At 37.2% G+C, this 13,903-nt stretch overlaps 1 protein-coding gene and 1 long non-coding RNA gene across 4 annotated transcripts in view; one reads left to right on the top strand and one right to left on the bottom strand.

Annotated features, from left to right (window-relative positions):
* The window catches only part of LOC116085423, an 11,559-nt gene extending 7,427 nt beyond the window's left edge, over positions 1–4,132 (bottom strand). The window contains exon 1 of the long non-coding RNA XR_004116540.1: positions 4,018–4,132. This is a non-coding gene — a long non-coding RNA (uncharacterized LOC116085423). The remainder of the gene's footprint in view (positions 1–4,017) is intronic.
* The window catches only part of Akap11 (A-kinase anchoring protein 11), a 49,502-nt gene extending 35,893 nt beyond the window's left edge, over positions 1–13,609 (top strand). Inside the window, exons 9-12 of one of the 3 annotated variants that reach the window (XM_031363066.1) lie at positions 2,976–3,059; positions 3,760–3,806; positions 6,895–7,055; positions 9,952–13,609. In XM_031363066.1, coding sequence (XP_031218926.1) covers positions 2,976–3,059; positions 3,760–3,806; positions 6,895–7,055; positions 9,952–10,092 — 433 coding nt within the window. In that variant the 3' untranslated portion in view covers positions 10,093–13,609. Of the gene's footprint in view, positions 1–2,972; positions 3,060–3,759; positions 3,807–6,894; positions 7,056–9,951 lie in introns of all 3 variants that reach the window. The other 2 variants (XM_031363065.1, XM_031363067.1) reach the window with 2 other exon arrangements.
* Positions 13,610–13,903: the final 294 nt, after the last annotated feature.

Genomic DNA, 13,903 nt, shown 5'->3' with positions numbered 1-13,903 from the left:
AAAAAAAAAAAAAAAAGTAGTCTTTAAAATGGGAACAGTAGAACAAGGTCACAAATCATGATTTTCCTATCTGGAACACTATAATAACACTTAAGTTTTGTTTTTTTTTTTACTTTAAGAAAAGCAAGCTTCCAAGACTTCAGCAAGAGTGAATTAAACTGGGAGAAGCCAGTGGCCTTAAGAGGATTTGTAGAAAGCTCAGAACTAGAGAGGGTTAACTGAGTTGTTGCAAGGGGGCCTTTCACTGGGTCCAAGCCTTCACTCTGCCTGCAGTGTTTAGTTTATTAGCATGGATGACTCAGAAACCAGGCTGAAGTGAGCCTCACAACAATAACAAAACCAAATCAGGCTGAGGCCAGAGTAATTATACATAATATGAGCCATATTATGTATATGTGTTCAGGCTCAGAAATTAGTTATGTGAGCCCAGGTAGGGAGCACATCTGGCTTGAGTGTTTAGTCCGGAGATGTGTGTTTCATTCCTCTACTGTCCGTGTGCACTAGTGAACTAGTGATGTTGCAATGGTTTTAATATTTAAACAGGAAACAGCTCTTGGGACTCATCCTGGATTGATAGTGTGCCTGTTGAATACAGGTTTCCAGAGCCTTAACCTCCAGAGATTGACTCAGTAGCCGAGGCAGGGGCCTGAAAATGGATACTTGAGAAGCACCTTAGTGATTTCAGTGCAAGTGTTTGGATCACATCTGAGAGAGGTAGCTTTCAGTGATCTTTCAGTGATCTTTGCTGTGGCAACTGTTCTTTTAGGTACACAGATCAAGGTTGGCACTAAGCATTTTGAATTTTCACTTTCAATTGGGAAGTTCAGTAAAGAATATCAGTTTTTTTAAATATTTATTTATTATTATAATTAAGTACACTGTAGCTGTCTTTAGATGCACCAGAAGAGGGTGGTCAGATCTCATTATGGGTGGTTGTGAGCCACCATGTGGTTGCTGGGATTTGAACTCATGACCTTTGGAAGAGCAGTCAGTGCTCTTACCCGCTGAGCCATCTCACCAGCTCAAAGAATATCAGTTTTAAAAATTAGATTTTCAAAAGGGTTTAGGAAGTATATATAATTGATCACAAAAAGAGCTGGCCTATGTATGTGAGTTTCTTAAATATTTTGAATAGCTTGAAATACTTTTGAATTATATATTAGAGGCAAGTGTGATGTTTTATGGCCATAACCCTCTGGAGGCCTGGGCCATTTATCAAGGCCCTGCCTCAACAAACAAATATGCACTCCCCCCAAAGAAGACATTTTAGAATTAGGAAGTTACAGCTCAGTGGTAGATAGAGCACTTACTTGCATGTGCAAGGTTTAGGTTCAGTTCCCAGCACATTATATATATAAAATTATATATATTGGCTTAAGTTGGGATGATCATACTTCCTGGTTTACTCGTGTGGTTCTGGTATAAAATAATGAACAATAACCCCCTTCTATTTTGAAAGTGTGCTGTTTAGATGAAATGCATAGTCTTAGAGGTAGCCATATTACTTAGAGATAGGTATAGTATTCTATAAATAACTGACTTTGATAAACAGGAGTAAGAGGGGCTTAGATTTCTGCATTTTATTCTTTAGTTACTTAGATGTTACTTCTCATTTCATTTAAAATTTAAATGATGGATATTTTATTACTAATTAGATTGAAAACTTATTGTTAATAAAATATGGGTAAGAATTTTAATTTTGTGGTTTTTATTCTTTAGAAAATCATTTTCTTAAAATAGATAGGATTTGAGATCACATTCTCCTTTTTGTTTATAGTTGTCTATTCTGTGCAACTGTACTTTCTGTGTTTTAGTTTGTCTAATGATAGACTGATAGTAAACCTGGTTGTCTTTATGGTTTTATAATGGAACTATGTTTGTTTTAATATATGCTGAAAATGGCTTTGTTTTACTTTAATGCATTGTGATTTGTGAAAGTTTGATACTGTTAAAGTGAAATGGATATGTAATTTATTTGGGGATGCTTAGAAACTACTTAGAACTTTTGGTAATAATGACTTTGGTTACCTTGACAACACCTACTGATGCACAAGAAGTGGGTTCATGTTAAAGAGGCAAAATTTAGGTTTATATGGATGCTAAGTTATAATTGACTAGTGGGGAGTGGGAAGTAAAGCTGCTTATCACTGCAAACTAATGTGCTTACTAATTATTTAATAATTAGGAATGATTAGAATTTTTAAGTTGCATGTTGAAAATTTTAATCTGAAAAGTAGCCTATAATTTTGTTTTTGAATATGGTTGCCTTTTTTTTTTCCAAACAGTGCCTGCTATAGTTGTAGATAGAACTGCTTCCTTCTGGCTAGGTAATAGAAGAAGCCAGAGCTGTGTGTGACTGTGGTGACTAGCCAGCCATGCACATGTACTGCTTAAGTAAGCCTTGCTTATTCTAGCTTTCTCCTGAAGAAAATATATGCTATTTGCCAACTGCTTAGTGTATGTAATGTCAGAAATAAAGATAGTTGGCATATTTACATAATGATCTCTTTGAAACAGCTAGACAGGGGTTGTTTGAGACAGCATCTCCTACACCTCACTGTTGTTTTGTACTGTTCAGAAGTCTCAGAAGACCTCAGCTTAGGTCCTTTTCCTTTTTAACTTTTCTCCAAACTGAGGAGGAGGAAAGTGTATTGCCTTTTCGGTTGTTTTTAATAAGTTACATGTTAAGGTTTGCCATGAGATACTAATTGTATCACCCTAACAGTATTGTTGTTTTAATCATAAAAATAAGTGTAAGTTTCCAGTGATTCCATGTTGTTTTGAGGACAATGAAAAGACTCCCTCATCTCCAGCCCTGCTAGTTATCCTTTATGGACTAGCAGTGACAGCCTCTCGCCCTCTGTGGGCGCTCGGCTCCACTGTGGCAGCTTCAGGACAGAAGCTGTTCCAAGGGAGACAGGTGACCTTCACTGTTCACTTTCTAGTTCAGCTCTGTTCTTTTCTCCCTCCAGCAGTAATGGTAACAGCAGTAGCTGGAGCAGTCTTGGTTTAGAAGGAGATTTGTATGAGGACAATTTATCCTTTCCAACATCAGACAGGTTGGTCCAGTTTAGACACCTAACACCGATGACTCTTTCATCACTAATGCATGATGTCATTATTCTTAAGAGAGCCAATATGTATCAACCTGCTTTTCTCATAAATTTTGACATGATTCTGCTCAATATATTTACATCTAATGAAAATTTCAACTAGCTAAAATATGACTGATATCTAATTGCAAAATGTGTGACTGTCTGCATGGGTTGCTCTGCTTGCTATTTTTCATTCTACCAATGATTTCATTAAAAAGAGCTTGCTTCCTACAGGATTTCTGTTGTTTTTATTTTGTTTTGTTTTGTTTTCCTATTAGTTTAATTTCATTTATAATAAAAGTATAGGAAAATTGTTTTAAAACAATAACTGGCATTAGTAGACACGGCAGTACTTCATCATCCATGACATTCTATGATATTCAGATAGTATATTACTTAAAACCAGATTAGAACACTTCACCTGAAGTCGCTTGGCTCTGAATGTCATGATAAGGTAGAGCTCCTGTAGGTGTCATATGCAATTCAGACTTTAACATGAAATAATGTGAGAAGCAAAGCTTCCTTTTGGTCGCCATTTTCTCCTTCTAAATGTCATATGTCATATTGTAACATTTCATCCCTTACTACTCTTCTGAGAAGTGATTTTAATTCATTACTAATTAAGCTCTCTTTTTTTGAAACTACTCTTGTTTTCTTTGAAAAGTGATGGACCGGACGATGGAGATGATGAGCGGGAGGACGGTGAGGAAGGTCAGTCACGGTTTCTCTAAGTCTGTTTGTGTAAGTCTTTATGGTTTGTACTTATGCTTCTTACAGATAAGCTTTGGATTGTTGGTAGGAAATATCATAAAGCTTAGGATACATTTTTCTTTTTAAAATTTAAGTCTAAAATCCTTCTCATGCTATAAAATAAATCTATTGCAATTATAGCATATTATTTATTATTCTGTGTATTACTTACTTTCTGTAGCTGTGACAAAATGCTTGCCAAGAGAGAAGGAGTTTCATGCAGGGAGGACATGGCAGTGGACGGTGGCTAGAGGAAAAGAGGCCAGAAACCAACAGGAGCGGATGGGCTGCAGTCCTCACAGCACACCCTAGTGACCTGTCCCTGTCAGGCCCATGCAGCAATGACTTCACAATGTCCCAAATTCACTCAAACTGAAACTCATAGTTTCCTTCAAATTGGTAACTTAAAGAATTGGTATTTTTGTCATACTTATATGAGCCAAAAAGTAAACATGGGACAGGACTTCACATGTCCCTACATCTCTCTTCCCCTTCTAATTCTGTACTCATACATACATATACTTACTTAAAGGAAATAGCCTTCTTTAGTGAACAGAATTCTTACTATGCCATCAGTAGATATCATTGGCTGCAAAGTTTTGAACATAGCCTGTGATCTTAATTCTTATATTAGAATATCCAAGTGAGCCTAGAGACTTTATTCATATTGAACCTATATTTTCATTGTATTTATATAGTTTTTGAATGTCCTCTTTGGATCTTACTTTTTTAAAAGTATAAAATAATAAAACAACATATTTAAATTAAAGATAATGCTTAATATAATTATTGTTGAACTAATGAAAAATTGTTATTTTTTTTAAAAGTAGGAAGCCTGAGGACTGGAGATAGCCTAGTGTTCTGTGTTGGGAGTTCTACCTCGTACCCTCATGCCAATAATATAGGCACACTGAGACACTATAAAATGTTGAGGAGAATTTCTTGAGATATAACCCCTCAGTTTCCAGCCAGTTTATCCACAGTTTGTTCTTGTTCAGGGAGGTTACATAACCGATCTTAAGTTAAAATTCTCAGATTTAAAATTATTGTTATTTAATATTTTAAAATTACATTTATTTGTTTTTATGTGTCCTGTGTGTGCGTAAGTGTAAACACTTGAATGCCACATGTCATGCATCTCACATGGAGTCAGTTTTCTCTGTCTACCATGTGGGACCTGAGATTTGAACTCAGGTCTTCAAGATTGGAAGTAAGTGCCTTTACCAGCTGAGCCATCCCACTAATCCAGGTTAAAGATTTATTTTTATTTTATGTTACTGGGTATTTTGCCTATATCTGTGTATAGTATCCAATTCCCCTGGTACTGGAGTTACAATTAAGAGCTACCTTGTGGATGCTGGGCGTTGAATCTGGCTCCTGCAAGAGCAGCCAGTGTTCTTAACTAGTAAATCATCTCTCCAGCCTTACTATAAAGTTTAGAGTTAGTGATGATCTAGGGAGTATTAGCTTTAGTTTTGTTCAGTAACGTGTTGGTTGTTAAAAGTCATATACTTCTAATAACACTCATGAATATAATTATTCCAGACACTGTATACACACACACACACACACACACACACACATACACACACACACACGTAAGTTGTGGGTCTTTAATAACCTAGTTATTACTTAACTAACTTTGCTGAGGAATGATTAAGAGGTGCAATATAAATAAAATAATTCATTTTTTAAAAAGTTTAGTAGTTGGCCTGAAAATGTCTTCTGTTACTATGTAGAAACCAGGAGGCTAATTATATTCAGATGGATCATTCCTCAGCTCTTGAGATGATGGGCATCTCTCATGTATGAAGTTGTAGTGAACTTTTGAAATTCGTTCCATTAGAAGATAGATTGGTTTAGATTGACAGAAAATTAGGGATTCCTACAATAACAAATGTCTGCTTTTTAAACCTTCCTTCTTTCCTATTTATTTATTTATTGGTTAGATGGCATCAGCTTTGACCTCTGTTGAAGTTTCCCATCAGGGCAGGTAACCAGCAGGAAACCATAGCAGTGTAGAAAAGCATTAACTAACCTAGCTTTCAACCCCAGGAACATTGCAGGGCTCACTAAGGGCCTCAGATACAGTGACTTGTTCCATATACTTAAGACCTCCTTTAAAACAAACATATACAGACTATTTACAAAGTTAAATTTTTATGTTTAACATACAAAGTGATTGATGGATTCCATGTGTTGATTTCTGAATATATATCATACTTTCCTCTTCCTCATAGCCATCTCCCATTGGCCCATTCCCCATGCTTCCCTCTGGCTGCTGCTTCTCCCTGCCAGACAGTCCTCCCTCTGCTCATGCCACCTTACTCTTCTCTCAGGGGTCTTCCTTCTCTTTCATGACCCACACAAACATGCTTGTATGTAAGTACATATACACATGTAATTTTAAATGTAGATTCTGCATAGGAAAGAAAACATACACCTACTTTTGATTGATACTGGCACAAAGGGCGAAAAAATAAAAATTCTTGAGTATAACATGGATCGAAATTTTTACATTAAGAATAGAAGGCTAATACAAATTCTAAAAATGATTAGTAGTGGCCTAGAGTACCTTATATACTATGACAGAAAAATGCCCATCAACAACAAAGAAATTCACCAAGTTTTCTGTTATTTGTACATACTGGCTTAAGGACTGGCAGCATACCCTAGATACTTCTCGTACTCAGTTATCTCTGAGTAGAGTATTAAACACAACACTGGTTCACAGGACATTGGTTCTGTCAGCCAGCTAAGACGTCTCCTTTGTATTGAAAATGTCATTCTCATTAACAAGAAAGTAAAATTGAGAGCAGTTCTTCTTTGTATTATACTTGCATTCACTCCAAATAGTATTTTACATTTGTGCCATCAGTAAATGATCAAAATTATTCCTTTGTTTTAGCATTATTTTGTCCTTTAGAAATGCTGTATTTGACATTATGGAATAGGTAAGGAAAGCATTCACTGGAATCTTAAATCAAGACTAGAGTTTTGAAAGTTGATTGAATAAACTTTATTTCATATTGTTTCAATTTACTTCTAGATTTGCAGCAGAATGGGAAGAGTCTGCTAATTATGAACATTGACATGGAGCCTGGAGCAGTAGACCCACAACTAAGGGTTGTTCTTCAGTGGCTCATTGCCTCTGAGGCTGAAGTTGCAGAACTCTATTTTCAGGACTCTGCAAAGAAGGAGTTTATATTAGTAAGTACCTCTTCTAGAGTGGTGGTGAGGAAGCGGTAACACCATGGAGTAATCTTAACTTCTTTGTTGGTTTAGCAAAATGCTTGTTGATTGCAGAATATTAATATGTAGGAGTCGTACAGTTGGGTTTACATTTGCCACTTTCCAGTAGGTATAACCTTGGGCAGATGTGTTAGTGAGTGTCTCAGTTTTCCTAGTTGCATGTGGGATTAGTCATTTAGAATTTACCTTGCAGTTTTGTGAGGATTAATTATAATACTGTAAAGAGCAAATACTGATCTAACGTCCTAACCCTAGAAGTTCGATGTCAGTAATAAGCAGCTAATGAATTCTTAGAAAAGATCCATCTATTCTATTTCTCTGATTCATAATTGTACCTAATTAACTAGGTCTTTCTCATCTTTATGTGAACAGAAGGCTGGTATAATGAAAAACCAATATAAGATTAGATACTTTCCTTTAGTATGTACCAAGCATGCTATTAGTAGGGATTCTCAGTTTTTAGTTTTAAGAGTGTTCTTCCCAAGCTTTCCATATGAAAAATTATAACCTTACCGTAGTGTAAAACAGCACAGTGACTAAACAATATAGATGAATCAAAAAAGGACAGGAAAGGATAACCCAAGATACTCTATTTTCTAGTTGAAAATTTATGACTGCATTGTTGGAGGATGTCTATGAAGGATGTGAATACTCTGATGTGGAGTTTATTAGCTTGAGACATCTGTTTGAAGGAGGAGAAATACGAAATGAATTATCAAGTGGAAATGTGTCTAGGGAAATTGTTAGAACTTAGGCTTAAGACAGACCTCGGCTACATGGGGTTGATCGGTGGTGGTTAGAGGAGGCCTTGCCATCGTGTAACCTAGCCCAGGAATCTTTGCCTGATTGAGTCAAGTGCAGTGCTCAGTTGTGAATGACAAGGTTTTATTATGTTTATGGCTCATTTTAACTATTGGCTCATTTAAAATAATGACTCCCAGAGACTATCTAGCTAGGCCTCCACAAAGCTATTGGGGAAATATGAAACAGTTGAAACAAGTATAGCTTATGTTTGGTGGTAATAAGAATACTAGAAATACTTTGTTTTTCTGAATCATACATTAAAATTCAACATTTTCATTATTAAATATAACAAACAGTATTACATTGAAGATAAATAGAAGATGACATACAATTGTATTTCAAAAAAAAGATATAAACATATTAGGTAACAAAAGAGAAACTAGATTAATGACTTGTATTGAAAGACATTGTCAACAAAGCAAGAAGGCAGTTCATATACGAGAGGAAATGTTTATAATTTTGTATTTATAAAGTTCTTAGCCCTAGTACATACAAAGAACTCCTTCATTTTAAAAATAAAAGGACACGTAATCCAATTTTAAAATGGACTTAGAGTTTTTATTACATATCTTTGGAAAATGAAGACATGAAAAGGTGTTCAGCTTTACTAGCCATTAGGAAAATGCAAATCAAATCATTCCACACTTCACCACCATCAGGGTGAATGTTAAGGTGGTGACAGCAAGTGTCGGAGGACACGGGACACTGCATTCTTCATAAAGTTCTTAGTGAGAATCTAAAGTGGTGAAGCTGTGGTGGAAAAACATCTGACAGTTCCCCAAAATGCCAAGGACAGCATTACCATGTTACCCACCATTTCACTGCTTGGTGTACACTCGGGGGACACAGAAACCTCCTCAGAAATGCCTATGGCACCATTACTTATAGTAGATAAGAGTTAGGCTTGGTGGTGTAGGTCTGTAATTCCAGCACACCAGAAGCAGAGGCAGGAGGATTACTATATGTTTGAGGCCACCCTGGTCTAAATTAAGCAAGTTCTGGTCATAGTAAGACTGTGTATTGAACAAACCAGAACAAAACAGTGAGAAGTCTCTATCTGTCTTACAGCTAATGAATGGAGAAGGAGCTCTGTTGGTTAATAGAAAGTAGTAAGGTCCTGAGCCTTGCTTTACTACGATACCTATGCTAAGCCCAAGACTACGCACAGAATTCACAGTTCCATTTCTATGAAATAGCCCCAAATAGGCAAAGCTATGAGGCCTCAAGTGGATAAGTGCTTTACTGGAAGGTGCTATGGAGGATGGAGAGGGGCTTCTGACACACAGGGCTTTCCTCCTGGTGTGCGAAGAGAACATCCAGTATTGACTGTGTGATACTTGTCTTCAGTTCAGTGATGTACTAAAACCCATGGCATAAGAATTATATCTCAAAACTGTTTAAAGAAAACACTTCCAGTAAAATAATTTTTCAGAATTTATTTTACAGGCCTTAAAAACTTGAGAATTCTTACATAGTTGAGTAAACAGAAAAGTGAGTAAGGTCATGCTCTGTTTTGTAGTGATAAACCCTGTTTATTTTTTTGCTTGCTTTTTGTTGACACATTACATTTCTTAACTTAGAAAGCCATGTTTCTGTTGAGTCTGGAGTGTTTTCCAGAATATAAACCACACTGCATGCTGTGGAAAGAGAGCCCCCATCATTTTATTAACCTTAACATTGTCATTGTTAGTTTATTCCTAGTTGAGGGAGTGGCAGTTAGGTAAAGACAGTCACTCTGGGCTCCCGTGCAGACTGTCTGCTGCCGAGGTCTGGGCTCCCGTGCAGTCTGTCCGCTGCCGAGGTCTGGGTTCTGTTCCTAGCAGTCCTGAAGTGTCATTGTGTGGAGATGTGCTTCTAAAGGTCAAGAAAGGAAAAGGTTTAGTTTGGGCAAAGGATGGTGGTTGATGGGAGACCTCATAACTGGGAAAGAATATTTCATGCTGAACAGCAGGATTTCCAGTTTTGTGTGAGGATAAAAACAAAAACTTTGTTGCTTCAAATGGTTTTGTGTTAATGTGTGCTAATGTTTCTGTTATTCCTTCTTCCTTAGCTTTCAAAGCAGTTACAAGAGAAAGGACGGAAAGTGGGAGATGTCCTGCAGGCTGTGATTAAATACTACCAAGTGCTGGAAAGACCCTCAGGGGAGGGAAGATGCAAGCCGCTGTTTGATTGGCTTCTCGAAAATGCCTAGAACAAACTCCAGACCACTATATCTTACTGCTTGTTTTAGGAAGTAAAGACACTGATGATTTACATGTAGGGTAACATTCAAATTCAGAATATTAACATTTTAATTGAATTCATGAGAGGAAAGTAAGACGCTTTTAAAGTGCTTTCTGTCATTATACTGTATATAGTTCATACTTTTGTAATCCTTGTCAAGATACTCTCTTTACTTATTCTTCTGTACATGTGACTGTGTTATGACCCTGAGATAATATTCTGTGAAGGACGATCTAACCCCGCCTGAGGCTGGGGCATTGTCTGACAGCATTTGTTTGGATCCACATAGTACTGCTGCTGCTGTTGCTGCAAACAGGGCTAAGGCGGCTGGCCTGGCCCAAGTGATCACTTGGTTCTTTTGAAAGCAAGTGGCATCTAATGATAAGTCATCTGACATCAGAAAAGAAAACTGAGGCTGATATATGATATATGATATTGGTTGTTTATTTATTTCTGATAGGTTTATATTCTTTATGTATGGTTCTTTAAATCCGTTTTATTTCCCTAGGTCAGCTATTGGTACTTGTAGGTTTCCCCAGACCTTTAATATCTTAGCAGACTCGTTAGTGATTTAGGTTTCTGTGAACACCATAAATGAGTTCCCCTCACCTTCCATCAAGTGATGTTATTTGCTAATACTGCCAATTGTTCTGAAGTGAGGAGAAGGGGGGGTGTGTTGAGAGAGAACGTGTGTGTGCAAGGATAAACTTTAACCTTCCCACTAGTTTATTTTACTGTAGTGTTTTCTTAGTTAGAAGCCCACTATTAACATTAAATAAAACATCTAAATATTGTGCAGTAAGAATTTTGTCTTTTTGATTTATTCTATAAATGAAAATTCAGGTTGTAAAATACATTGAAAATTTAAAAATTAATGTAGAAATGCACTCAGAGGTGCCTAATAATGATTTTCAGTGTTGGATTTTTGAAAAAGAAGAAGAAGAAAAAAACCCTTCACTTCAAGAATAATTTCTTTTAGCTCAGTGGTTCTCAACCTTCCTAATGCTGGAACCATTTAATACAGTTCTTCATGTCGTGGTGACTCCCAACCATAAAATGATTTTGTTGATACTTCATAACTAATTTTGCTACTATTATGACTTGTAAATATTGGTGTTTTCTGATAGTCTGATGGGGGTCATTTAACCCCCCAAAGAGGTTGCAACCCACAGGTTGAGAACTGCCATTTCAGCACAAAAGTACCTCTCCCCAGTAAAATATATCTGGACTATTTCGTAAAGTTTCCTCTCATGATCTTTTTTGGCCTCTACTGTGATTTTAGAGACTGAAGGTTGCTCTTAGTGAGATGGACAGGCTATGTCTCAGTGTCTGAGATGTGTGCAGAAGGGAGGTTCTCACCTAACCGATTCTGGGATCTGAGGCAAGTTGTATTGTATGGGGCTGGTGACTTTTCTTCATTACATTTTCTTTTTCCCTCAAGCTCTGACTTTTCTAGAAGCTACAGTGAGGAGAAAACATAGTACCTAACAAGGGACTTACATTAATTTGAATTAGCAATTATGGTGGAGACGTTATTTTTATAGAGATGTTACATTTGTTTTGACTCCAGAAACAATTTAATTATTTTGAAACTACATTATAAACTCTAGTTTTTCTCATTTGAACATTGAGATACAGGGCCTGCCTTAAACATACATTTTTTTAAAGTTTCTTCAAGTATTTTTCAGAGTGGGGAAATGCAGGGAATAATAGCCACTTGCACTTCCCTACGCTTGTACGAGGAACCAGCACACTGCACGTATATAATTTGCATGATATATATTGCTTAGATTAACAGTAAAACTGACTTCTAAATTTCTTTCAGGTGCAAATGACAATGTTGGTTTTCAAAAGTTGAAAGTGCCCAGGTGTGTTTCTGTTGCTGGCATAGTTATTTGAGACAAGCTTTGGCTTGTGCTCCTGTTTCCTTTGCATTCTGTAAAGCCATGCTGCGCTCACTCAGTGTTCTTCATTCAGTGCCACAGTAACAAAAGTGGACCTCACATTGTGTCAGCTCTGTGCAGGGCCACGGAAAACAGAAGTATGGGCAGAGTGTGCAGGCGTGTAGAGCATTCCTGTGTGCCTGAAGCGCGGGAAACGAGGCTGCTTTAAAGCTCTTTGTCTTTGGAGCGTCTCTGTTGAGGTGCTCCATCTTACCACAGATTTCTTGACATACTTTTATTGGAACGTTGTATACTGTCAGATGCATTTTGCTCCTAATGAAATACATTTTACTCAAAACTCTTAATAAGTTGTGATGTGCAGTGAGCTGATTCTTGATGAGCCAGTTTTAAAGGCATCTGTGATCCATAGACAGAACCAACCCCACAGAAGAAATGGCAGTAGAGATGAGCTGGCTCCTCATGGTGTAAAGCTAACACTAGAACAGCCTTCAGTGAACACATGGAGTACCTTTGTACTTTCAGAAATGCTTCATTTACCCTTAAAGATGTTTAATGTGAATTAATTCAGTTCATACTACTATAATTCTGCTTAGCAAAGGATTTGTATTGCTGGTAGGAAGCTATGTATTGACTACACCATGTAAAAAGTAAAGAGTTGACCTGTGTGACAGCTGGAGGCTTCGACAGTGGTGGTGCATGCTCTCCATCGTCCAGAGCCTGCTTTTCACAAGTAGTGTTTCTCCACAGCTACTTTCAGTCAGTGTATTATTTTGTAATTTTTCAAAGAAATCTTTATACAGAGTTTAAATATGTTGGGTCCACACACAGGTAGGGAAAATGCTCTCCATTTAAAATTGTGTCTGCCTGTCAGCAGCACACGAGAACTGTGGGAGCGTCTGTGGGAATTGGAAGAGGCGTACTCAAGTGCGCTTTGCTCTTCAGCACAAGCCCTCCCTGTAGGCACCCCTTGTTTACTGTGCGCCTGCTCTGCACACACAGGCGTGGTGCTGGTCACTCCTGCCTCTCTATTTATTTATTTTGACCATCTGTACATTCCTTTCATATAGTTAGAACTGCAGTTCTGTAGGTTCCTATTTCAATCTGTTGTATGGTTTGGATACTATTTAATGCCGGGCTTGTATGTTGCTGGGTTTGCTGCCTTCAGTTACTTGTGCTGTGTTCCAAGTAATCTGCATTCTTGTTCACTTAATGCATATTTAGTAGAAGCAACTTTGAATAATTGTGGCCATTATCTGGGTTTGCTCATTTAGTGCACTAAGGTCTTATACTGTGTAAGAGTAACTCCTCTTTTTGCTCTTGAGTAATTTAATGTTCATTTACCAAATTTGGAACTTCAAGATGCACTAAAGTTTTGTTTAGCAGTGGCTCAAAAAATGTTCCAGAAATTATTTTGTAATAATTTGCAGTTCATTGTTCTTTTGTCTTTACTCTTGTTCAAGCCTGTGATCTTTCCTCTCCTAGCCAAGAATTATTCAATAAATTTAAGAAATGTCAAGCTATGGTTTTCCTTCTGTAGCATCCTATTCATTCTGTGCTGAACTAAATAAAACAAAAGACATTCAAGACTGCTGTGTTGGAAGATGGAGCTTTGTGCTTAGAGCATGGATTTTGAAGACAAGAGAAATTAGGAATATTTTTAGTTGAATACTGGATTCTATCTATTTCTGAGATGCCTTTAATGGGTAATGTAGGAGACTTAAAAGCTAGGCTGCTCATTTTGGATTTAATGCAAGTTGAAGGCCATTGCTTGAACACATGCACATGATTCTGACATTCTTCTGATCTGGCTTCAGCATTCCTTGGTAGTATACAGACATCATACCCCTGACCCACCAGGTAAATGTGAAAGTTAGG

This window comes from Mastomys coucha, unplaced genomic scaffold, assembly GCF_008632895.1.
Source record: "Mastomys coucha isolate ucsf_1 unplaced genomic scaffold, UCSF_Mcou_1 pScaffold9, whole genome shotgun sequence".
In the NCBI taxonomy this organism is placed as follows: Eukaryota; Metazoa; Chordata; class Mammalia; order Rodentia; family Muridae; genus Mastomys; species Mastomys coucha.
This window is presented reverse-complemented; position numbering and strand designations above follow the sequence as displayed.